Below are 27,200 nucleotides of genomic sequence, written 5' to 3'. Positions count from 1 at the left end.
GCCATATCATTTCAAAGGGTTTGTGGTTTGTTTCCACAATGAATCTCTTTCCAACAGATATGTATGAAATTGTGTTAAGCCAAGTAATAGAGCCCCCCACTTTACTTTCATTTTTAGTCATTTTTAGTTATTTTTTCTTCCTTTTTTTTTACATTCCTTTTTACATTTTTTACAATCTTTTTTTGCATTTATTTCATTTCATCTTAGTTTGTTCAGTTTGCTTACCCACTGTTTTTTTCAGGTTGTTTTTCTTCAGGTTTGCACTTGCTGCTGTTCAATATTCAGTATATTCACACCTAATCTGTACTAATGCTTTGTCTTTCAACGCACCATTAACATATTGTTTGCCTTTGCTCCGTGACCTTTTGGTCAGCTATGTGGCCTGGTCCAATCTGCACCTTCTCCTTTGTTATCTCTTGCCCAACCCCCACCTCACTTGTTTATAATCTGTGACTTTTCTAATATTTGTCAGTTCCGAAGAAGGGTCACTGACCCGAAACGTTAACTCTGCTTCTCTTTCCACAGATGCTGCCAAACCTGCTGAGTGAATCCAGCATTTCTTGTTTTTGTTTCAGATTTCCAGCATCCGCAGTATTTTGCTTTTATTATAATAGAGCTAGTATCTTTTGCTCGATATATGAATAGTTCGCTTGTGCTGGAGATAGGCTCTTCAATCTGAACGCAAAGGATTTATCATCCTGCAGAATGCAAGCTCTGAACCCCTTCTGCGATGCATCTGCTTCCAAGGTAGTTTCCTTCCTTGGGTTGTAAAACTGGAGTGAGGACGTTTCCTCTGACATTGACTTTTTCACTGCCTGAAACATGTGCTGATGGTCCTTTTGCCATATGAATGGAGCTTCCTTCCTCAATAGCTCCCTGAGCAACAATGCCTACTGCATAAAGTTGGGAATGTTAAATAATCCCAGACAATGCTGTAGATCCTCCCTATCCGGGAGGGGGTAGGCTGGAGTGTATTTCCTCCAATTTACTTGGGTTTGGCTGGATACCGTAGCTCGAATATATGGAACTTAATAAATTTAGTGATGCACATTTACCTCGTATTTTCAACTATTGAAGAAAAGGCCTTCACGACATGCTGCCTCCATTAAAAGGTATAAATTGAAATCGTTTTCTTCCCTTGTATTGCCAGCCATGGCAATATCATCGGCGATGCAGCTGCATCCCGGCACCTCTCCAGTGATTCGGTCCATGTGCCATTGGAACAAGTCCTGGCTGATTGATAATCCAAAAGGCAATCTTTGAAAACAGTACCTTCCGTGTGGTGTCCGAAATATTGTCAACTCCTGTGAGCCTTCGCCAGATATACGGACCAGTAACCATTTTTATCGTCCAACTTGGGGAAGAATTTCGCACTGGTGAACCTTGGATTCAACTCCTCCAATGTTGGAATCTTGTGTGGGCATCTTTTCAATGCTCGGTTAAGATGTCTCGGGTATAGACATACCCTAATCATTCCGTCCTTCTTTACTACGCACAAAATTGAACCGCACCAGTCTGTGTGCTGATGTACTTTGCAGATAATACCATCTTGCTCCATTTTGTCCAGTTGAACTTTTAATTTGCCTTGGTTAGGAATGCTGCAATTTAATGGAGGGTCTATTGATGGAATTGCATCCTCTCAGATGTGTAAGACTGTATCTCCTTTAAAACTATGAATTGTTTCCAATCGGTCTGGGTATTTAGATTTCAAGTCGAGGACTGACTCAATGGGGTTATTCCTAATATCTGGTATCTTCACTGGTACCACATTGATCCCATGAATAGCAATCTTAAGATCTCTGCATGCTCATAGGCCTGCTCCAGCTGGACCTTGTATATCAACGAAATAAAAGACCTGTGACAACCATGCCGATTGATTGTAGCTGCACTTCAGTATTATCGTACCAATGCAATGAATCACTGATCCATTATATGCAGTTAACTTAGCCATAGTTGATTGAACCATTGCCTTTCAATGCTGGAGGTACATATCCTTAAGTATCCTTATAGGAAGGATATTGGCGCTCGTTCCGGTTTAATTTTAGCCCTCAATGCGTGCTTTCCATTCTTCCCAGGATACACAATATTAATGGTTGAAAATGCTTCCAGTGGTGTGATTACATCTATGGACCTGGTAACGTTTACAATGTGGAAGGCTCGCTCACTCTCCTTTATAAGAACTTGGCCATCATTGTTTCCCATGCAGTCTGCCTTGTTGGCGACTTCATATATGTGCTCGCCTTTATCCCTGGTAGGCTCTGTGTTGCTACCAGTGTGCTGCATATGTTTTCTGCTTGGTTGTGGCTTGCAGTGACTTCTGCCATAGCTTCTGAACTGGGTTTCTTAATAAATAACTCTATGACTCAATAACACATTCTAACACTGTGTCACATAGGCATAGAACAACAGGTGAAGTGAATGACATGGAGTAGACAATTTCTGTGAGACCATGCTTGCAAGACCATTTTGGTCAGTGGATGTCCATCGTCAGTACCTTTATATTTGGCCTACTTGGAGGAGGAGAGGAGGAAGGAAATAGGCATAATAATAAAAGCAAAATATTGCAGATGCTGGAAATCTGAAATAAAAACAGAAAGTACTGGAAATACTCAGCAGGTCAGGCAGCATCTGTGGAGAGAGAAACAGAGTTAACGTATCAGGTCTGATGAAAGGTCACAGACCTGTAAGGAAATAGGAATGTTGCCCAAGGGACAGAACAGGGGAAGAGGAACGCTCACACCAACTATTAGTCTTCCCAATTGTACTGGCTGTGCTGAACATTCCTGCAATTAAATGAAGAGTTCTGGAGTCTTGAACTATTTTTTTGCATCTGGCTCCTTCCAAGGGACATTAGTAACATCAACCAATCAGCAGTCCATGTAGGTGAAAACTAGATGGTTTTCCCTGTGGGTATTTGGAAACAGAAACAGTGCTAAAAACATCCCTTTCCACACCTGGAAAATTCACACTGGACAAACTAGAAAATAAATTACAAATAGGCCAAGTTGCCTTCGCTTCACAGACTGGATTGCCAGGACTCAGGAGCCCAGTGTGGTCACTTGTCAGAAATTCATGCTGACCTTCTCTTACCTACCTGACCATTTCATTATCTTCTCTTTTAAGATCCCTTCTAATAGTCCCACAGATATCCTACATGCAGCTAGACTGGGCCTCAGTTTAATGTCTCATCCGAAAGACAGTAAAACAGTGCTCTCTAAGCACTAAACTGGAGTCTCAACCTAGATTACGTGCTCAAGTTCTGGAGTGAGGCTAACATAAATCCCTGTGGACTCTTTCTTGTTTCATTATTCCTTCTTTTTGGGATATTTTTTATTACCTTACCAACAGCGGATGTTAGGTTCCCAGACCTATAGGGCTGAATTTTTTGGGAAAGGTTGAAATCCTGCCACCAGGGAGGAAAGCAGGAGCCAACCTTGCTCTGGTGGGTGGCAGGACCTAACGACAGCATATTGCCTGCAGTGTTTTAGAGCTGCCAGACCAATCAGAGAGCTGGTAGCTCAGCAGCGCCACTGCTAGTGGTGGCCACTGCTGAGGTTGCAGTTCCAGGATGAGGATGCCTTAATGGCGAGGTGCCCTCAAAGAGCAGGTAGGTTTTTGTGGGGAAGCTCGGCCAGGCAGGCAGGCCACGACGATTTAGGGTTGGTGGAGGCAGGTTTCATGGTGCACCGCCAGCTCTGTTGCCGTGGGAGTGTCATTGCTGCCGGCGGGGTGTGGGGGGTGGGGGCCCTCCTTGGGCCATGGAGTGCCCATATAGGAGGGCCCCAACCCGGGAACCAACTGAAATGCTGTCAGGGATTACCTGGCAGTTTGCCCACCTAACGGTGGGCCATCCTGATGCGGGCAAAATGCCCACAGGGTCAGGACGTGGCACTAATTGGGACCTTAGGTGGCTCAATTAGCGAGCCACTGAGGGGCCCGCTGCTGGCAATATGCTACAGCAGCGGGAAGACATTGGGCCCCCCTCCTGATACCTTCCCCCATATTGCCAGTCCTCCTGCCTCCCAGCTCAACCCCAATAGACCGGGAAAATTCAGCCCATAGTTTCCTAGGATATCCCAGTAGATCTTTTTAAAGTTGGCTCTTGTGCTAGTTCCTTTCCAGTTGTCAGGCACTGCTCCCGTTTCTAATGACTCTCCAAAGATAGTGATAAGGGCATAATGCTTCTGCTAGTTATTTCTTTAAGTACTTTTGTTATGAAGTTCATCTGGGCCTGGTGTACTGCCTTCCCTTAACTTTCTGAACCAATCAGTGACTGCTTTATTTGAATGTTCGCACAGGATATCCTGGCAGAATGTGGAGGCAAGTGGAGTCTGTCTCCCTATCCTCACAAGTATCTTGCATCACCTCTCAGAAGAGAAACAGCAATGATCAGACAATCCTTGGGTCCCAGCAATTCCAGTCTGCCTTTTAATGAGGATCTCAGAAAGCTGCTGAGATTTTTCTTAAGTCCAAGAACACTTTTCGTTTAGCAGCCAAAACTTTAAAAAACCTCAGAACTCGCATCTAGACAAGTGGCAGAGGATGAGGGAATCAAGCAAGGTCAAGAATCAAAATCTGATCAAGGGGCCCTGTGGATCAACAACTGGCTTCACTGTGTGATGTAAAATACAGGTCACTGTGAGCAGCATCAAGCCTTCACATGGGTGCTGCAGCCACTTGCTACTGTCATACAAGGCCCCCACTTGCCAAGAATGAGGCACATTAATTTTGTCATGAACATTGATTTTAAACTGTTGCTGGAGTGAGGAAATGACTTGTTAAACAGATCAGCCATGGCTGGAAAAGACATTTGCGGATTAACAGACAGTGCTTGGAAGGACAAAGGACCATTCCCTGACACATTCAATCCACAATGGACCTTGGTCACCAGGTATTGTGTGTAAGAGGAGCATTCCAGCGACTGCTAAAGTGATACAAACCGGGACTGGTTAGACCAGCTGGCCACATGACTAACTGGCTGTTCCAGGATCTTTTGAACTAGCCACAGAGAATTTGAACTTAGAAAGAACTTAGTTTGCTCCTGGACTGAGAGCATCTCTCCTGTCTGCTCCCATCTCTTTCTCACTAGCCTCTGAATCCACTGAAGCCACATGAACCCCAAGAGAGAAAAGTCTCCTACAGCGAACAAGGTTTAAGATGAATACTGGGCCTCAACAAAAAGCAAGATCTACCTACAATCAAGGATGCTACAGTGATCTTGAAGAACCGTAACAGAAACTCTTCAGATATTGCCTCAAAATTTTCCACTTTATTTTCCTTCTCTTTTCTGTCTCTATTTGCATGTGTGTGCATCGCACGTGCATGCTAGCTTGGGCGCGTCGTGTATCCATAGGCGTCAACCGAATTAATGTTTAAGTTCAAGTTTAAAAATTTGAACTGTTCTTCTTTAAACCTAAGAAAACCTGTTTGTGCTGGTTTCTTTGCCTTATAATTGGAAAGCGGTGAACCAAGGGGGAGCAAAAAACATAGTGTGTTTAAAAATAAAACCTTGTTACGGTAAGACCAGGTGAAAGCTGAGAAGAACCCCTAGACACCTTTCTCACTTGGTCGTAACACTATTTAAATGGAAGATGAAGGATAGCCCAATTTATGACTGTGAAGAGATTCCAAACCAGGAAGTATCTTATAAACTATTGTTCACGAAGCTCATTCCCTGGAGGAATGACTTGTATTCACTTTATATCACCAGGGCCCATGGAGAGGATGATCAACAAGAACATTGACACCTAAAGTTGCTTAACAATTTTTTTCTGTTTTATGGGATGTGTTACGGGCAAGGCCAGCATTTGTTGCCCATCCCTAATTGTCCTTCAGAAGGTGGTAGTGAGCTGCCTTTTTGAACTGCTGCAGTCCATCTGGTACAGTTACTGCCACAGTGCTATTAGGGAGGGAGTTCCAGGATTTTGATCCAGCGGCAGTGAAGGAACAGTGATATAGTTTCAAGTCAGGATGCTGTGTGGCTTGGAAGGGAACTTGCAGATGGTGGTGTTCACATGGATCTGCTGCCTTTGTGCTTTACAAACTGTTGTATGAAAGAAATACCAGAGACAACAGAATCTGTTACTGTTCAATAGTCCATGCAGAAATTATTTATGGATGGGTAGTCAGGGTTGTACCCATAAATATTAATCCTGAAGATTTGTCCCCAAATTCACTCTCACAAACTGTGATCTTTCATCAGAACTGACCTGAAACGTTAACTCTGTTTCTCTCTCCACAGATGCTGCCAGACCTGCTGAGTATTTCCAACACTTTCTGTTTTTATTTCAGATTTCAAGCATCCACAATATTTTGCTTTTATTTTTGTGAAAGTTGGAATACTGGGGCCTAATCTTTATACACTTAAAAGTTTTTTTTTTTACAGACAAACACATTGCACATCATACACATCCAACCAACAGCTCTTCTTTCAGTCTGTTCCTCTATATATGAGCACAAGTGAGCCCCCAATGAATACCCACCACCTGAATACAGGTAACACCCAATTAATATATAATTAACACCGAACCCACTCACACAAACCCGAATCATTCAACCATTCATACTGACCCTAATCACATGGTGCTAACTACATAACCAGATTACACTAAATGTTGATGATACTACCTACAATTAGTCAGTTAGACTTAGCTTAATTACAGAAGGACCGGTAACCATAAAACACAGATTTAAGGTCATTAACAAAAGGCGGGATGAGGAGATTTTTTTATTTTATGCAGCGAGTGGTTATGCTCTGGAATGTACTGCCTGAAAGCGTGACGGAAGCAGATTCAGTAATAAATTTCAAAAGAGAATTGAATAAATACTTGACAAGGAAACATTTGCAGGGCTTTAGAGAAAGAGCAGGGGAGTGGGACGAATTGTTAACGCTTTCAAAGAATCAGCACAAATGTAATGGGCCAAATGGCCTCCTTTTGTGCTGTAGGATTAGATGATTCTCGGATCTATACACTATGCATATCATAATTTCAGAGCCCTGAAAGCAGCGGAGGCCCCAGAGGAGTATAGAAAGTGTAGAGGGGGGGTACTTAAAAAAGTAATTGGGAGAACGAAGAGGGGGCATGAGAAAATACTGGCAGATAAGATAAAGGAAAATCTCAAGGCGTTTTATAAGGATGTTAAGGGCAAGAGGATAACCAGAGAAAAAGTGGGGCACATTAGGGATCAAAAGGGCTATGTGACGAGCCGGAGGACATAGGCAGGGTTTTGAATTATTACTTTTCATCTGTGATCACTATGGAGAGGGATGATTAGATTAGATTAGATTAGAGATACAGCACTGAAACAGGCCCTTCGGCCCACCGAGTCTGTGCCGACCATCAACCACCCATTTATACTAATCCTACACTAATCCCATATTCCTACCAAACATCCCCACCTGTTCCTATATTTCCCTACCACCTACCTATACTAGTGACAATTTATAATGGCCAATTTACCTATCAACCTGCAAGTCTTTTGGCTTGTGGGAGGAAACCGGAGCACCCGGAGAAAACCCATGCAGACACAGGGAGAACTTGCAAACTCCACACAGGCAGTACCAGGAATCGAACCCGGGTCCCTGGAGCTGTGAGGCTGCGGTGCTAACCACTGCGCCACTGTGCCGCCCTGCGGCAAGATGTAGGTCTTGTGATCAGGGAGGGGGATTGTGATATACTTGATCAAATTAGCATTGAAAAGGAGGAAGTATTAGCTGTATGAGCGGGCTTAAAAGTGGATAAATCCCCAGATCCAGATGAGATGTATCCCAGGCTGTTATGTGAGGTAAGGGAGTAGATAGCAGGGGCTCTGACACAAATTTTCAAATCATCTCTGGCCACAGGAGAGGTACCAGAGGACTGGAGGACAGTGAATGTCTTACCATTATTTAGGAAGGGGAGCAGGGATAAACCAGGTAATTATAGGCCTTTGAGTCTAACGTCAGTGGTAGGGAAATTATTGGAAAAAATTCTGAGAGACAGGATTAATCTCCACTTGGAGAGACAGGGATTAGTCAGGGATAATCAGCATGGCTTTGTCAGGGGGAGATCATGTCTAACAAATTTGATAGAATTTTTCGAGGAGGTGACTAGATGTGTAGATGAGGATAAAATAGTTGATGAAGTCTACATGGACTTCAGTAAGGCTTTTGATAAGGTCCCGCATGGGAGATTGGTTAAGATAAGGGCCCACGGGATCCAGGGTAATTTGGCAAATTGGATCCAAAATTGGCTTAGTGGCAGGAGGCAGAGGGTGATGGTCGAGGGTTGTTTTTGCGAATGGAGGTCTGTGACCAGTGGTGTACCGCAGGGATCGGTGCTGGGACCCGTACTGTTTGTAGTGTACATTAATGATTTAGACTTGAATATAGGAGGTATGATCAGTAAGTTCGCAGATGACACGAAAATTGGTGGTGTCGTAAATAGTGAGAATACAAGAACATAAGAACTAGGAGCAGGAGTAGACAATTCAGCCCCTCAAGCCTGCTCCGCCATTCAATACGATCATGGCTGATCTCATCTCGGCCTCAATTCCACTTTCCTGCCTGTTCTCCATAACCCTTCAACCCACAACTAATTAAAAATCTGTCTATCTCCTCCTTAAATTTACTCAATGTCCCGGCATCCACCGCACTCTGGGGTAGTGAATTCCACAGACTCACGACCCTTTGAGAGAAGTAATTTCTCCTCATCTCTGTTTTAAATCTGTTACCCCTTATCCTAAAACTATGACCTCTCATTCTAGATTGTCCCACAAGAGGAAACATCCTCTCTATGTCTACTTTGTCAATCCCCTTAATCATCTTATATACCTCAATTAGATCGCGTCTCATTCTTTTAAACTCTAGAGAGTAAAGGCCTAAAATGCTCAATCTCTCTTCATAAGAGAAAACCTTCATCTATGGAATCAGTCTCGTGAACGTCCTCTTAACTGCCTCCAATGCAACTCCATCCCTCCTCAAGTAAGGGGACCAAAACTGTACCCAATACTCCAGGCGCAGTCTCACTAATGCCTTGTACAGTTGCAGTAACACTTCCCTACTTTTATACCCTATTCCTTTAGCAATAAATGCCAAAATTCCATTTGCCTTCCTTATTACTTGCTGTACGTGCAAGCTAGTTTTCTGTGATTCACGCATGAGGACACCCAGATCCCTCTGCACCGAAGCACTCTGAAGTTTCTCTTCATTTAGATAATTTGCCTTTCTTTTCTTCCGACCAAAATGGATAATCTCACCCTTATCCACGTTAAACTCCTTCTGCCAAATTTTGGCCCATTCACCTAACCTATCCATATCCATTTGTAAATTTCTAATTTCTTTATTGCAACTTACTATCCCACCTATTTTTGTGTTATCTGCAAATTTGGCTATAGTACCTTCCATCCCTGCATCCAAGTCATTCATATAGATTGTAAATAGTTGGGGCTCAAGACCGAACCAGAAAAGGAGCCATTTATCCCAACTCTCTGTTTTCTGTTCGTTAGCCAATCCTCTATCCAAGCTAATAAATTGCCCCTACCCCATGTGATCTTACCTTGTGTATCAACCTTTTGTGCGGCACCTTATCAAATGCCTTCTGGAAGTCCAGATATACGACATCTACAGGATCCCCATTATCCACTTTACTTGTTACATCTTCGAAGAACTCTAGCAAATTAGTCAAACACGATTTACCCTTCATAAAACCATGCTGACTTTTTGACTTTCTAAATTTCCTGTTATTACTTCCTTAATAATGGATTCTAACAATTTCCCAATGACAGATGTTAAACTAACCAGTCTATAGTTTCCTACTTTCTGCCTCCCTCCCTTTTTGAATATTAGCATTTTTCCAATCCACTGGAATCTTCCCCGCATCCAGGGAATTTTGGAATATTATAACCAATGGATCCACTATCTCCACTGCCACTTCCTTTAAGACTCCAAGATGTAGGCCATCAGGCCCTCGGGACTTATCTGCCTTCAATCCCAATAGTTTGCTCAGTACTTTTATTCCTTGGGCGGCACAGTGGCGCAGTGGTTAGCACCGCTGCCTCACAGCTCCAGTGACCCGGGTTCAATTCTGGGTACTGCCTGTGTGGAGTTTGCATGTCTGCGTGGGTTTTCTCCGGGTGCTCCGGTTTCCTCCCACAGCCAAAAGACTTGCAGGTTGGTAGGTAAATTGGCCATTATAAATTGCTCCTAGTAGGTGGCAGGGAAATATAGGGACAGGTGGGGATGTGGTAGGAATATGGGATTAGTGTAGGATTAGTATAAATGGGTGGTTGATGGTCGGCACAGACTCGGTGGGCCGAAGGGCCTGTTTCAGTGCTGTATCTCTAAACTAAACTAAACTAGTGATGATGATTGTTCTAAGTTCCTCCCTTTCTATAACCTCTGCATTACCTGTTACCATTGGGATGGTACTCGTGTCCTCCACCGTGAAAATTGAGGCAAAATACTAATTTAGTGTCTCCGCCAGTTCTGTGTTCCCCTCTATTAACTCCCCAGTCTCATCCTCCAAGGGACCAACGTTCACTTTAGCTACTCTCTTCCCTTTTATATACTTATAGAAGCTTTTGCTATCCGTTTTTATATTTTGAGCTAGTTTTCTTTCATACTTTACCTTTGCTCTTTTTATTACTTTTTTAGTAACCCTTTGTTGATCTTTAAAAGTTTCCCAATCTTCCAGCCTGCCACTGGTCTTTGCAATATGGTATGCCTTAGATTTTGTCTTTATGTTATCCTTAACTTCCTTTCTTACCCATGGATGTTTTTTCCCCCTCTTACAATCTTTCTTCCTCTCTGGAATATATTTTAGTTGGGAGGAATTGAATATCTCCTTAAACATCTACCACTGCTCATCAGCTATCCTACCTTTTAGTCTTCCTGCCCAGTCCACGAGGACTAAATCTGTCCTGATGCCTATGTAATTACCTTTGTATAACTCCAGGACGCTCGTGTGGGACTCCAGTTTCTCACCCTCAAACTGAATTTGAAATTCTAGTATACTATGATCACTCTTCCCTAGAGAATTCTTAACTATGAGATCATTAATTAATCCCACCTCTTTACACAATACCAAATCTAGAATAGCCTGCTCCCTGGTTGGTTCCACAACATATTGCTCCAAGAATCAATCTCTAATACATTCAATGAACTCTCCCTTAAGGCTACCCTTGCCAATTTGATTAATCCAGTTTATATGCATATTAAAATCACCCATGATTATTGTCATACCTTTCTTACATGCCCCCAGTATTTCCTGGTTTATACTGTGCCCCACTGCAGACTTACTGTTTGGGGACCTATAGATTACTCCCACCAGGGACTTCTTTCCCTTGCTATTTCTTATTTCTACCCAGACTGATTCTATGTTTTGATCTCCAGTGCCTATATCATTTCTCACTGCAGCACTGATCTCTTCCTTTACTAACAAAGCTACACCACCTTCTTTTCCTTCCTACTATCCTTCTGAAATACTGAGTACCCTTGGATATTCAATTTCCAAACTTGTTTTCCCTGCAACCACGTCTCAGTAATCGCCACTAAATCATACCCATTTGTCTCAATTTGCGCTGTTAACTCATTTATTTTATTCCAAATGCTTTGTGCATTCAGATACAAAGCCTTTAAGTTTGTTCTAGTATCAAATTTCCCCACTCTTGTACAATTCCTTGGTGCAATATGATGTTCACACGCCTGTCCCTTTTATTTTCTGGTAACAATCAGCACTCTTACCTTCTCCTTTAACTTTGACTTCATAATTTGCCATGCAACTGAACCCTCCACCGCACCCACCCCCCCCAACTATTTAGTTTCAAGCCCTATCTACAGCTCTAGTTATGTGATTCACCAGGACTCTGGTCCCAGCATGATTCAGGTGGAGCCCATCCCATCGGAACAGCTCCCTCCTTCCCCAGTACTGGTGCCAATGTCCCATGAATTTGAACCCATTTCTCCCACACCAATCTTTGAGCCACACATTTACCTCTTTAATCTTATTGACCCTGTGCCAATTAGGAGGAAAGCCTTAGATTACAGGACGATATAGTTGGGCTGGTAAGATGGGCGGAGCAGTGACAGATGGAACTTAATCCTGAGAAGTGTGAGGTGATGCACTTTGGGAGGACTAACAAGGCAAGGGACTATGGATGGTAGGACCCTAGGGAGTACAGAGGATCAGAGGGACCTTGTGGTGATTGTCCATAGATCACTGAAGGCAGCAGCACAGGTAGATAAGGTGGTTAGGAAGGCATACAGGATACTTGTCTTTATTAGCCGAGGCATAGAATACAAGAGCAGGGAGGTTATGTTAGAGCTGTATAAAATGCTGGTTAGGCCACAGCTAGAGTACTGTGTACAGTTCTGGTCACCACACTATAGGAAGGATGTGATTGCACTGGAGAGGGTGCAGAGGAGATTCACCAGGATGTTGCCTGGGCTGGAGCATTTCAGTTATGAAGAGAGACTGGATAGACTGGGGTTGTTTTCCTTGGAGCGGAGAAGGCTGAGGGGGGACCTGGTTGAGGTATATAAAATTATGAGGGGCATTGATAGGATAGATAGGAAGAAACTTTTTCCCTTAGCGGAGGGGTCAATAACCAGGGCCCCCTGGTTAGATTTAAGGTAAGGGGCAGGAGGTTTAGAGGGGAGTTGAGGAAAAATGTTTTCACCCAGAGGGTGGTTGGAATCTGGAACACACCGCCTGAAGAGGTGGTAGAGGCAGGAACCCTCACAACATTTAAACAGATGAGCACTTGAAACGTCATGGCATACAAGGCTATGGGCCGAGTGCGGGAAAATGGGATTCGATTGGACGGCGCAAGCACGTTGGGCCGAAGGGCCTATTTCTGTGCTGTAAAACTCTATGACTCTTATAGCTTTTGGTACAATGATCCTCAACATAGCAACTGTAATATACTGTCTCATTCATCCGAAGTTCAGTTATTCCCTGTGACACTTTGTGCCCGACAAGGTGATAGGCTGGTAAATTGGTAATTTTTGAGCCCAGTACTGGTAACAAGCAGTTTCAGGTCAACTTTCCACAGGCTAGAAGAGCGCAAAACTCACTCCATACTGCTCCATCAAGCATTGCCTATGGAGCTTGAAAAGCTTTAACTGAAGCATTGAGACACGCAGCATTCAGTGTTCTGAGAGGAACCCTGTTGAACAAGCGAAATAAGCCTGGCAAATGGCTTGAAGAAGATCTTCTGCAGTATTGCATTTTTCTCAAAGTGCTTTTCAGATATAAAATATTTGCTTGTTCAATTTCCTGCCAGTTTCTTGACCCCCCCTTCCCCCAATCCCCCCCCCCCCCCCCCCCCCACTGCCTCAACACAACACCACCCAGAGCAATTATTCAATGCTATGTGTTCTGTTGCAAGCCAGCAGCTCCTGGTTAGCAAAGGGAGCAGAAAAGGCCAGGAGTAGGGCAATTTTTGTAATTTAATTTTTACGGGTAATCATGTCCTAGTTCGTTTATGAACCAAATAAATCACTCAAAAAGCATTTTTCCTCAGTAATTGACATTTCTAATATTCATAATACGATCATGGATAAAATTACAAGATAAAAATGTTATCGTAACATGACTAAATTTACCCATTAAATTATATTTTGTGTCTTTTAATACCTTAATGACTATTTTTAATTCAAGGCCACAGCCTCTCCCAAAAGCCTGGGCCATAGCTGGATTTTCTTAACCTCACAACAGTTGGAAAGAGCACGTAGAGTTTGGATAATTTCTAAATATGCAATCTCTGCACAAACACTTGCAGAAGGTGGATTCCAAAGGTTTAAGAGCTAGTTTGTATTCCCTTCTTTGGAGCCCTCCTCTACCCACAAAACTGATAGACCCTACTCCCCTCCAATATTTCCAGCAACTCTCCCGATAATGGCAGACTCTGATTCTCTGTAGACTACATTTCCAATGCTCTCTGAATCCAGAACTGCTTCCAATTCTCCCACTCCTCAAACATCCTTCTCCAGTTCTCTCATATTTGAAGATCCTTCTCCAAGTGATCCCTGAATGAAAAATGTGCACAAGTTCCCAAATTCTCCCCCTCAAGTGTTCTTGTAATCCCCCCTGCCATTGCTCACAGGTCCTGGGCCCCAATAAAGTACTGCTGTGCCCTCAGATCCTATTTAGTACACTGGGCCCCCTTCCAAGTATTTCCAGATCCCAGGAATGTCCCAGTGCTGATAAGAGTGTGTATCTGGTAATATTACTGGACGTAACATGTTCTTAAAAAATAACTGAATCGCTTTGTGCACTGCAGATATATTAGTCCATTAAAAGAATGTTCTTACAATTTTACTGCTGTTCCCGCCTCCCCCCCCATTCCATTGCCGTCCTGTACAAGTGATGTGATGGTGCATTTTCGCATGATTCACATTATTGTGCTGGGTGTTGGCATACATTTTCTTTTGTTTGCAAAGGACATTTTTCATGTTGATGGTGCTCCTTTAAAAAAAAAAGGGGTTGCTTGCCCCCAAACCATGCATTTCTTTTCTTTTGGGCGGGTAAACCCCTCATAGCGAGGAAGGAGTTGATGGTTCACCGTCAGGGCAATGTGGTAAGCTTTTGGCGCACGGCATAATTAGTGAATATCAAATGAGATTTGTTGTGCTTAATTTAGAGTGCGGTGTACTCTGTGTGCACCCTGACAGATCAGCGCAGTGATTGAGCACTCAGCATTGTGTCAGGGACTTGTCAGGCAGACTTCGATACGGCCTCTGAAACCAGGATAAAAGAAGGGAATAAAAAAAATTCTGGTAGGTCGTCGAGGGCAACTGTGTGCCCTCGAGTGATTTAGAAGCCTTTACTTTTAATGAAATGGTTTCAATGACAGGACAGTAAAAGCCTGTAATGGATTAGGCCACCTAATGTAATGAAATTACTCCCTCTGCCTTTAAAAAACTGCGCAATTAATATTTACGGAGAGCTGATAGGCTTCTCTGCTCAGTACGAGGCTTCTCATTCGGTGAAGGGGAAAGGCAGTGTTATATGCAAGGCCAGAGGAAGCCCGGTATTACTGGGTGGCAGGCTGAGTTTTACTAGTGAAGGGGATGTAACAGTGGCGAGGATGTTCGGGACCCCTGCCTGCTGAGAAAGGGGGCTTTGTCTTCTCGCTGCCCCCTCTGATGTATTCTTTGTTCTTTATTTGTCTAACAGGCAGCTGGACAACAACCACATAAGTTGTATCGAGGATGGAACCTTCAGAGCCCTGCGTGACTTGGAGATCCTGTAAGTGGACCTGGTCTCTCTCTTTCTTTTCTCCTCCTCCTTTCCCTGTGCCTGCAGTTTGTCTGTAATCTTGCCACGCGTTAACCCATTCCTACTTGGGAAGCTTTCTGCGTGTGCTGGAGCTGAACCCAGCCTACCAGACAGGCACACATCATTGAGATTGCTAACGCGATGCTCTCCTCCCTCTTCACCTCGCGGTACGTAGAATCCAGCAAAGAGGCACATGTGAGGTAATATGACTCGAGAAAGAAAAATATTCAAAAATTTGTTTTAAAGTGGATCAAGTAAAATGAAGGTTAAATTCACTGAAATAAAAGTTTTACGCAAGCAGAAAAATGCACAAGAAGAAGATTGCCCAGAAATGAAGGGTGAGGATGGAGGTGGGGCGAATTAAAACCTTGACATCCAATGTCATTTTTATTAATAATTAAGTCCTGACTCTTTGTATGAATCAATTATCCCCAAATCCTCCTGTGACTAGAATCTAAAATACACTTTGAATGATGTATGTGTTGTGTGTACAAGTACTTTTTTCTGAGGGAGCAGGAGGGCAAAGTCTTATTTTTTGAACCTTAAGACATGTGTAATTAAACAACTCTGTGTGTTAGAAATGATTAAAGCCTTGCAGTGAGGCAGCATTGAGAGCTCTGTTGGCCATTGCATGTCAGTTCTAATTGATAATATTTGAAATTCTAGGATTTCAGGAGACACCCCTCTGCCATTCCATTCACAAGATCCATTGGGGATTCTAGGCACTCACTGATTCTCTTCGATTTTACATATTGGGCACATGTGGGACAGACTAGGATATTTATATGGTTAATGTAATACCTACATTTAAAAAAAATTCTTTAGATTTTTTCTTCTTCACTGGGGTTACTGGAGATGACGTGCAATGATATCATGAGCAGCCGATATTTTTCACTTAGGTGGGAAATTGTTTCTGGATTGCACAACTGCGAGTATATTAAGTGCAAATCTTAAACTTGGGGCACTGAGACACCCATCATTCAGTGCTATGAGGGAAACCCTTTGGAATGAGTGAAATGAGTCTAACAAATGGCTTGAAAATGATGTTCTCCAGCAATATATTTTGCTAAATGTGCATTTCAAAAATAAAATATTTCTTTGTGTATTTCGTGCCAGTTCTTAAACCCCTTTCAGCCCATCCCTGCCCAAAGCAATCGTTCAACACTGTGGGCTCTCTTGCAAGCCAGAAGCTCCTGGTTAGCAAAGGAAGCAGGGATGTCCAGGAGTAGGGCATCCATTGTTATTTTTACGAATACTAATTTTATTATCAGCCGTAAAGCTACAGTCCACATTTGCCCCTCTTCCCTTTAAGTCCAGAGTTCTTGATGACAATGCACTTGTAAATTATCCATTTTACACAGAATCTTGGGAGCATGTATGCTTACTGTTTTTACAAGGTGATGGTTTTCCTTTAATGAGCCACCTGATTCGGTGACCACATTACCACAGAAACTATTCCAAAAACATCAATTCAGTATTTTGAGTCTCTTAAATGGACACTGTCCTCAATCCACTTGGTAAACCTCTCTCTGTTTCTTGATTTGAGAGGTTATAACCATCAGGAAAGACTGTAGAATGACCTATTCATGGCCTCTTATGAAGGGGTAAACGTAAAGAGGGTGTTTTGCACTTCTGGGGAAACCAAAACTAGAGGTCATAAATGTAAAATAGTCACTAATAAATCCAATAAAAAATTTAGCAGAAATGCCTTTACACAGAGAGTGGTTAGATGTGGAACTTGCTACCACATGGAGTGGTTGAGGTGAATAGCATCGACACATTTAAAGGGAAGCTAGATAAGTGCATGAGAGAAAAATGAATGTGATATCCTGATAGAGTTTGATGAAGTAGGGTGGAAGGAAGGTCGTGTGGAGCAGAAACACCAGCATGGACCAGTTGGGTCGGATGGCCTATTTACATGCTATAAATACTATGTAATTCTATGTAAGGAAGGGGAGATCAGCAAGCTGTGCATCATTTCAATCTTGACTGCATTGATACTTTGTAGATGAGGCATTGATACATTTTAACGTGGTGAAGCCCCATCAAGTCTTGGGACTACAAGCAAGGAACCATTTCCCAGACATTTTGCCTTGATGGCGGTTTTCCATAGTTGTATAGGCTTCATAAATACAAGTTCAGATACAGGGTGGGCGTGGGTAATGTTGACCCCATAAAGGCAACAGGTTATTACCATTTTCAGTTGTCAAAGACTTCTTCAGGAAGAGTAACACCTACGCAAGCTACTACGTCCTTAGTTGTTGCTGAATAACTTTCCTCTGGTCATGTTAAATGCTGAAGTCCCCTGTTAGTTTAAAACAAAATTCTTCTTGGAGTTTTCTGAAGATTTTGGAAGTTTCTTCACAGTGATATCAGTTTTGTATGTGCGCATTAGTGCTTCTGATCACCTCGAATCACCCAGCTGCTAATCCTCTTGTACACAGGAATGAAGGCAGGAATGAAGGGGAGAAGCCAGCAAAATGAACATAACAATTGCGCAAATTGAAGAAAATTAACCTTCCTCTCCCTTCCCCCAACAAGTCATTGCAAAAGTTTACACAGCAAGGAGGAAAGAATGTTACAATGGGCTTCGGCAGAAGAACCAATGTTGCAGGATCGGCATCCTTAGCTCAGTAGCTAATTTTTGACAATCAAAGCATCTGATGAGGACTGCTGTGGCTTCAGTTGAGATGAATGCTCACTTAAAGGAGACAGCTACTGATCCACTGATGAACGCTCCTTAAACCCCACAGTGTTTATCTCAGTGAATCAGCTAAGTAACAGTAATCCCATTATCTGTGCAATGCTTTTAGATACTGATTTATTAATGTAAGGGATTGGCCAAAGTTTTTGCTACAAAGCGCCTCATTTTAGCTTTGCTGTCTCCCTGCCAGAAGCAGACGACAGAAATTGTCATTCTTGTTTTTTTGCAATAGGTCAATAAACCCCTTTATCATTTTTCCTAATGTTTTTATGAAGTATTACTGCTATCCCCACAATCCATTTTATTGTGTGATAGAAAAATAATAAGTTGTTTCCTTGGCAACATCAAAGCTACAGAAGCAACCGTTGGAGTGAGGTGACCCTAATATCAGAGGCAGCAGAGCTAGTCATTTCTAAGCACGTTAGTCCAACACAGACACAACGCAGGCCCCCCCCCCACTCATCCTGACCTGCAATGCACTGCATAACACCAGTCACCGCAGGTGTCATGGTCCAGTTATTCTGAATCAGTGCTCTCACCCAGTGCCACTCACTGTGCATGAAATGTATGGGCCTGAAGCTTTGGAATTGGGCTGCGGATATTGAATGATCTACATAATCGCGCTATTGCTTCCTCCTCCTGTGCATGTTCTGTTGAATCCATTGAGTCCTGGTATTGGAAAAAACATCATGAACCAGGCGAGTTGTATGTCATTCTTGGCCCCTTCAACCAACCCCCCCGCCCCCCACCCGCCCAAATAAATTGCTGCGGTTAAAAAAAGACTTGCTGTTTTTTGACCGCAGTGATTAATCAGTAACAATCTCCCTGATGTCAGCAAGCTTGGACTAGCATAAATCTCCGCAGTCAGGAGCTGGGAGGGGAAAACGCAAAGCGACCAAAGGGAAAGCGGCAACATGGACTGCAATGCGCTGATGCAACCAAAAAAAGTCATGATGTTCAGATCGACCACATCTATTCACATCCCAACGATGCACATTCAACCAGGAACCAATTTACCAGGAAAGGTATGTTACTCCAGGAATTTTAGGCCTGTTCTTATCTGTGAGATCTTGAATCTGCCTCGCAGATGCCTGTTGCATTTATGCTGTTAGTGCGGTTGAGCGAAAGTGGGGAATTAACCAAGAGGTAATTTATTCATTTATTGTATGTATAGCCCTGCTAAGAGTTGGAGATCATAGGGAGGGATGTCGATGCCTGTCTGCGGAGTCCAATCTTTTAAATCGCTCCAGTTTGGTTATATATACTCTAAATTTTGTTCCTTTGCATGATATGTTCCAAGAATCAAATTGATAATTGGCTCAGCTATTTGAGCATACCGCTAAAATAGGCATACGCTAATATATAATACTAATAGGCAAATTTTAATAATACATAATGCATGATATAATAGGTAAAGTCAGAATAATAAGTTTCTTTTTCATTTGTATTGAGAACATTTTGTTCAATGGTTTTTGAAATCTCACTGGTGCTGATATTGAGGGACTGCCTGCGTGCTCTTGTTTTTCTCTTACTGTGGGTGTGAGCAACCATTGTACTGCCTGGTAACATAGTGATCATGCGATCATTTCATTATTGTTAAATCATTTTTAAAACTGGGCAAAATGATTTTAAATTAGCTTTTATTGTCTCTATTGAATGTTGTGTATTTTGAACAACTTTTGGCATTCCTTGATATTTCTTCCCTGATGTTCCGGTGCTGCAGGGATGCCTGCCCATAGCATTAAGCCACATAGACCAGATTCTCACTGTGTGCTGAAGGAGCTGATCTCAGCTAGACCAATGGATTTGGTGCTGTAGTCAGCCTCACAGTGCCTTGGGTAAGGAGGGGAATTGTCAGCCAGCATTCACTGTCCCTGTGTGTTATCCATTGATCCCTGCTGGAAGTGCATGCGAGTGAACATCTGTGAAGAGAAGCAGACCCGGCTTTGATGTCTTCCAGGGTCAGATAGACGGCCATGCTCATGGTCCAGGCTTATTCATGATAAATGGCAGCAGTGGGCTGTCACCCAGTACAAGTAAACACAGGGCAGATGGGGGGAGAAAATTGGAAAATATGTTCTGAAATTAGTATTTTTCAAATTACTTGATTTGGTTGCGTGATCCTGTTGGCTATTCTGGGATTCCCATCAACAAAATGCAATAATTGCTATGAAATACTTAAATCTTTTCATATTTCATAACTAGTTCCAAACTTATAGGTTCCAATTTTGGTTAAGATCGCATTTATTAAATACTTCCAGAGTGTATGATTCCTCTCTATTACTCAACGTGTTACTGATTTGTAGCACAGTGGGGACAATGTAATATTCAATTAAACAGTGAGTGATCGTAATCTAATTAGTAAATTTTTGAGCCCATTGCTGCAGAGGAGCTAAAGTAGCATGCATGACACAATCCTAAATTGATAAGTATTTCTGCACTGAAGTTAATCCATCTCCCTCACCCTGTCAGGCTCAGTAACTCCTCCTAGCCAACACCCTGTGTTGCTGACTGTATTTCTACTGATGCTAAAGTGTCTTGCAGTCCTAAATTAAAACACTTGCACTCATATCACTGTAACAAATTAATTTACCACTGACTGAGTATTGAACGATTAAGAAGTTGGATTTACCTTTTTGTGGGAGGGTGTGGGGAGTTTGAGCGCCTTCTCTACAAAAAAAAATGATGGTTTGTCGCAAATCATAATATCTATTATCTTTTAACTTACCTTAAAGTAACCTGCTCAAAAATGTGGCTCAGCCCTGCAGCTGAATGAGAAACTTCAAAATTGAGAATATGGTCAGCTTCATTGAATCTTCTGGATGTCCTTTCCACTCTTAAAGAGTCATTTATTGTTTCTCTATTGATCTACTCTGGTGAATATAAAATATATAGTGAGTGATATGTTGGAAGTGTCACCTTTGTTATTGCAGAATGACTGATCCCAGTGGCTTCCTTGTGCATTGCACCTTCTGTCTGATGTCCTAACATTTATGCTGGCGCACTGGCATATTCGAGCCCAGAATGATGCCACTGTGGGCCTGTTTGTATTCTCTCACTGTTCCACCCTGCTGCTCACAGAATTTAAAATCAGTCAAATTGAAAACAAAAGACTATGTAGGAATAGACAGGCAATATATATTTATAATCAAGACTGCAATCCTAACCAGGAAGGTGGCAGTTGGGTCATATTTGGAGCAATGAATTGGAAATTTATAAACAATTTGTAAGGGCTAAAACAGCATGCTATTTTGGCTTGATTTTGATAGTTTGAAGTGCCTTGATGACAAATTTTCTTTTTCCAGTGAGTGTGAATGTTGACTTCGAATATGAGGGCTGGTGATAGCTGGGAATGAGAAGTTTTTTCTTTGTAATTCAGTATCTGTTCAAAGATGTTCCTTTATCTTTTCAAACTGAAAATCCTTTTGATCTTACAAGTTTGATATCTTTAAATTGATTATTTTTCTGTTTAATTTTAAAGCGTTCTATTTACTGTGTTAACTTCTGACACTCACAAACACAGAGCTTACAACATCAAAGGCTCCTCCTGCATACGTGCAACTAACACTGCCACACTCCCTTCTTCAGTCACACACATTTCCTCTGGTACACATTTATACTCCCAGACTCTCACTATTCCAAACTCATGCATGTGGACATATGCACAGCCACATTCTCATTCATACACTCGCATGTTCTCACTGTAATACTGTTTCAGATGCCTCTCTCATTCTCACACACTTAAACTCTTGCATGGTCACACTCATCATACTTGCTTGCTTCACTATCCTACTCTTTCTTCACATTCTCACTTTGTCTATGTTCAGTTTCATTTTCTTTTCCTCATTGTCAGTATCTATCTCACTCTCTCACATTATTTCACACTCACCCGTTTCTAAGTATTTCAGATCAATTACCCTTGCTCTTATTCTGCAGTTGGGTGAATTTGAAGAATTGAGAAGAGGCTTGAGTGACCCCTTTGTCTGACTGGCAGAGAGACTGGTTCAGGCAGCAGAACTGCAGAAAAGAGCTAGCATGTCCAAACAAGGGAGAATACAACAAAAGACATGTGGGCTACATTTTAGGATTGATTTCAGTTGGTAATCTGAAAGCCTTTCGTGATAAATAAAGAGCACTGACAGTACATGTTGTGAGGTCAGAATATGCCCATCTTATTACTAATGCTTTGCTGTGAACTACAGTCTCGCTGCAGTTCTGACATTTCAAATAAGGAAATAGTGACTATTAAAAAAAAATTGTATGGTCAATATTTATCCCTCAACCAACATTACTTAAAAAAAAAGCAGATAATTTCATCATTATTGCATTGCTTATTTTGGGACCTTGCTGTGCGCAAATTGGCTGCCGTATTTCTTATAACAGTGACTAGAATTCAAAAAATACTTCATTGGCTGTGAAACACTTTGGGACATCCTGAGGTCACGGAAGACATTATATAAATACAAGGGGAGAAAATTTGTATGCGTGGCACCACTTTTAGCATTGCAACCCGGACTATGTCAATTCCGCCAGGGCAGGCAGTGCTGTGGACCACTACCTGTGCAGCTCGTGTGCCATTCTTTAGTGATATCAATGAAGAAGGCTGCACAGGTAATGGCCCCGTGGCAATGCCTGGCCCCAGAGAATCGACAGAAATCTGCAGCAGCACTAGACAAATGAATTTCTGCCTCGAGGTTTTTCTTTTTTAGAGTGTCTCCTGACAACGCAGCCAAGCGCCAACGTCATCATTGCATTCCGAACTGCACGTATGCGCAGATCGCTTTCTTCCTGCCAGTATGATGCAGTGCATGCACAGCCTACGTCAGCACCCAGCTCGCCAGGACTAAATTGCACATGCGAATTTCTTTTTTTAGACAACACTCAACCTCCCATCTTGCAGCAGCAAGGGTCCACCTTAAAGCAAGCAAAGGCAGTGATCCCATCCATCAGGACCAATAGCTAGACAAAATATTCTGTTCTTTCCCTGCCCCATTATTTTTTACTGATTGAATTACGTTATCCTTTCAACATGCACTGTTCCTAGCATACGCACAGCATAATGTATCATTGTAATCCTTCAGCAAGCACCATGCAATCAATAGTCCCAATGGATATACAAAAATATGATCTGTATTTAAACATCTTAAAATCAATTAAAAAGTAATTGCACAGCGCAGTGGGGTACTGATATTGAGTCTAGTGATAGGCACCAGTCAGGTGGATTGTTTTGACATGATGATGTTGAGCTTCTTGGGTGTTGTTGTAGCTGCACCCATTCAGGGGAAATGGTGAATACTCCATCAAACTCCTGACTTGAGCTTTGTATATGGTGAATGGTTTTGGAAGATCAGGAGATAATCCACTCTTGACAGAATAGCTACCTTCTGCTTTGTTCTTATAGCCACAATGGCCGGTCCAGTTAAACTTCAGGTTAGTGGTGATCCTTAGGATGGTGATAGTGACTGGTGCAATTGAAGATCAGGGGAGGTGATTAGGCCTTTTCTTGCTGGTGAGGTTCATTGCTGGGCATTAATATGGTCTAAATGTTTCCTGCCACTTGTCAACCCAAGCCAGAGAATGTTGTCTAGGTCCTTTGGCAGGCTGACATGGGCTGCTTCATTCTTGAGGAAGTTGTAAATGGAGTTGAGTGCTGTAGAATCATCAGTGAACAACCCTAGTTCTTATCTTATGACAGAAGGAAGGCCATGCAATAGAAATAGCTAAAAATGGTTGGGCTAAATGATGTTTCCCTATAGAAGTCTGGCAGTGATGTCTTGGGACTGTGATAATTGGCCTCTGACAACCACAGCCATATTTGGGTGTGTCAGAAAAATCTTCAGCCTTACTGGTGTGTCAGTCACATCATTTTGGAACTGTTGGTTCGAAACAAGCACTTTGAACAGAATTTCTCTTATAAGATCACAAAGAGCACATGACGGAATGCTGCCTATGCATGATGTCATATGAGGTGAAGTTCTGCATAAAACATCTGCTTTCGCCTTGCTTTTATTCAGCAGTTGTAAAGGGTAAAATAGTATGGCCAACTGAGAAACGCCAGTAAAGCCCCCCGACCTTTGTGACCTCCCACAGCCCTACATTCCTGCTCATCCTCTGCACTCTTCTAACACTGGCTTAATGTGTCTTTCCCCTGTTTGGTTCTGAAGGGCACCCTCCCAACAGGACAAGTAGTGTACTCTATCTGACAGAAGGAAGCATAGATAAGACATCTGCTTCTTAGGGTGACAAACAGCGGACATACCCAGCTGGCACCCTCATATGACTGAAGAAGTAGTAGAGAAGATCAGACAGTCCCCGTTTTATTGGATATGCTGCAAGCTATTACAGAGCCCTCTCAGGACCCTGCACAAAAAGATACATTGGCACTTTCATGCAGTGAGGCCCCCATTGACAATCAGTAGAGTGTCACCCTGCTTGTTCCACTGCACCAACCCTGGCCCACAAGGCTACCATTTAGAAAGAGCAGGAGTTGACAACTCATATCATACAGGCTCACCAAAGGGAAGCACCAGGGTGGAAAATATTGATACCACATAACACTTCTCATTTTTAGGTGACATTTGTTTTCTTTTATTTGATCTTACCGCAGAGTTTCTTTCAGAAATTCTATATGAAAGTAAAAGCAGGTGGAAAGTTGTCCATTCATAGTACTTAACATGAAGTTGATCAGAATGACTAGCATGGTCTGTATCTGACCACTTGTCATGCAGGCCTCCACCACCTGCCAAGAATGAGGCATATTGGTTTTGTCACATGAACATTAATTTTTAGCTGTTGCTGAAGTGAGGAAATAACTTGTTAAACAGATCAGCCGTGGCTGAAAAAAAAACATTTACATGCTAACAGACATCAAAAATGAGGAAGTGCATTCCAGAGCCTGCTAAGGAGGATACAATCCACAAGGGGCAGGATTAGTTAGACCAGCTGGTCACATGACTACCTGGCTGTTCCAGAGTTTTCTTTTGAACTGGCCACAGAGAGTTTGAACTCAGAAAGAGTGTTTGCTCCTGGACTGAGATGATCTCTCCTGTCTGCTCCCATCTCTTTCTCACAAGCCTCTGAATCCACTGAAGACACATGAACCCCAAGAGAGAAAAGTCTCCTAAGGCAAACAAGGTTTAAGAAGAATACTGGGCCCCAAAGAAAAGCAAGATCTACCTACAATCAAGGACTCTACAGTGAGCTTGAAGAACCGTAACAAAAACTCCTCAGATATTGCCTCAAATTTTTCCACTTTATTTTCCTTCTGCTCTATTTGCATGTGTGTATCACGTATGCATGCTAGCGTGGTTGCGTCGTTTATCCATAGACGTCAACCAAATTAGAGTTTAAGTTCAAGTTTAATAAATTTCAACTTTTCTTCTTTAAACCTAAGAAGGCCTGTTTGTGCTGGTTTATTTACCTTATAATTGGAAAGCGTTGAACAAGGATTCACCAAGGGGGAGCTAAAAACATGGTGCGTTTAAAATTAAACCCTGTTACGGTATGACCAGGTGAAGGCTGAGAGGGAACCCCTAGACATCTTCCTCACTGGGTCATAACCCCACTATATGATTAAAAAAAATTGGGCAGGACTAGTTGTGTGTGCACAATATTATACGTTTAATTGAATGCAATGTCTGGGAATGGAACTGTAGTCTTCCTCTCGCAAGTCATCTTCATGCACTTCTTCCTCAGCAAGTCTTCTGGTACTGGTTGACCCTGAGCCTGCTCACTCTACTGCTGAATGGTAACTCCCCTTCGCAATGCAAACTTGTAGAAAATGAAGTAGATTTTAATCGCTGGTATATGCAGCAAGACATACCACCACCGCCCCCCCAACCCTCCCCTCCCCACCGAGTCTAACCAATGGGATCCTATGATTCAGCATTTCTATGGTATTATAATTCGGATCTATAGATGCATGCTGTGCACTTGTCTTGGGTATGTCACTAGTCAGAGCCCAAGAGGGTAGCCAGCCATCAAATTTGCATATTGGTTTATATAAGCATTGCATGCTTATTTGTCTCAAAATGAAGGCCTCACAGATGCTTCCAAGTTATTGGGTATTAACATGCATCATCGGGTTCCTAATATCCAACATCACCTAGACCTTAATAGAATAGAAACCTTTACATATCACATAGGCCATAGGGCTGGTTTGAGAGGCTCAGCTGATTTTATGAATGCCATCTGTGATGCTCTGCACCCTTAAGATCCATGTCACCAAGGAATAGGTTTGTACCCTGTGGTACTGATTCCTGCTTTCCACTGATGAAGGTATTGCTCCTTGCAAACAAAGCAGCTCTAACTTGTCTAATGCCACTGCATACAAGCATCTGATTAAGTGTATGACAATAGCAATGACTTGGAAGGATCCAATAGCTTAAAAGTTCAAAGGAAAGTGATGTCTCTGTGGTCGAAGTTGTTTTCAGGTTGGAATCTAGTGTAGCTCTGTGATAGCATCCCCTATGAGGCAAAAATGAAGTCAACATGTCTCCTCTGACTTGCCCAGGAAGAATTGTCTGCGTCAGCCGATGTGGGTCCTGGGATGAGAATGGGCACTTGAGCTGCAGCTGTTTGAGGAAATCTACCTGTGGAATAAATGGCTTCAGAAGGAAAGCACAGAAAATTGGAATAAAATTAATACTCAACCTTTTCGGCATTTGGAAGGTAGATCAGTCTGCATGGTTGTCACCATGACAACTGCTCTTTCTAGTTGAAATAACAGTCTAGTAATGCAAAAAATGCAATGCATAAAGTTGGGCAACAAACCATGATTTGCCAATAAAAAGAGAGAGGAAAGGAAATAGGCAAGCAGACACAACCTTTGAAACCAACATTGAAACATGCTAAACATTTATATGAAGCCAGCTTATGCCAGGCAGGCAGTCTCATACCTAATTGTGGGTGTGCATGCAATTGAAAAGAAGACCTCTCTCAAATGATAAGCTTCAGTGTAGGACGCATTGCCAAACACTGGCACTGTATTTGAGGAGGTATTGAAGCTAGTGTTGGGTAACAATTCCAAAAACGTTCAAATCCAGAGTACAATAAGTTGAGCATACAGTCTTCCATTCTAAGCTTGCGCCCTCGCAAGGCACCTAACCTCCCGTTGGAGTCATTGAACAGAGTATGGTTCCCCTGTGAGAAATATAGCTGCTTTGGTTATATCAGAGGGGTAGAAAAATATTTTGCTTTATGATTGCAATAACAATTGAAAACAGAGAAATGATCAT

The 27,200-nt window shown here is 42.4% G+C and overlaps 1 protein-coding gene across 2 annotated transcripts in view; it reads left to right on the top strand.

The window, feature by feature from the left end:
* The window catches only part of LOC137375798 (slit homolog 3 protein-like), a 909,976-nt gene that overhangs the window by 381,713 nt on the left and 501,063 nt on the right, over nt 1–27,200 (top strand). Inside the window, exon 6 of one of the 2 annotated variants that reach the window (XM_068043262.1) lies at nt 15,159–15,230. The exons of the other annotated variant lie outside the window; for it this stretch is intronic. Coding sequence (XP_067899363.1) covers nt 15,159–15,230 — 72 coding nt within the window. The remainder of the gene's footprint in view (nt 1–15,158; nt 15,231–27,200) is intronic. 2 annotated transcript variants of the gene reach the window in all.

The sequence above is a fragment of the Heterodontus francisci genome, chromosome 12 (genome assembly GCF_036365525.1).
Source record: "Heterodontus francisci isolate sHetFra1 chromosome 12, sHetFra1.hap1, whole genome shotgun sequence".
NCBI classification, from domain to species: Eukaryota; Metazoa; Chordata; class Chondrichthyes; order Heterodontiformes; family Heterodontidae; genus Heterodontus; species Heterodontus francisci.
Note: the sequence above shows the minus strand (reverse complement) of the source record. Positions and strands in the feature narration are given on the sequence as shown.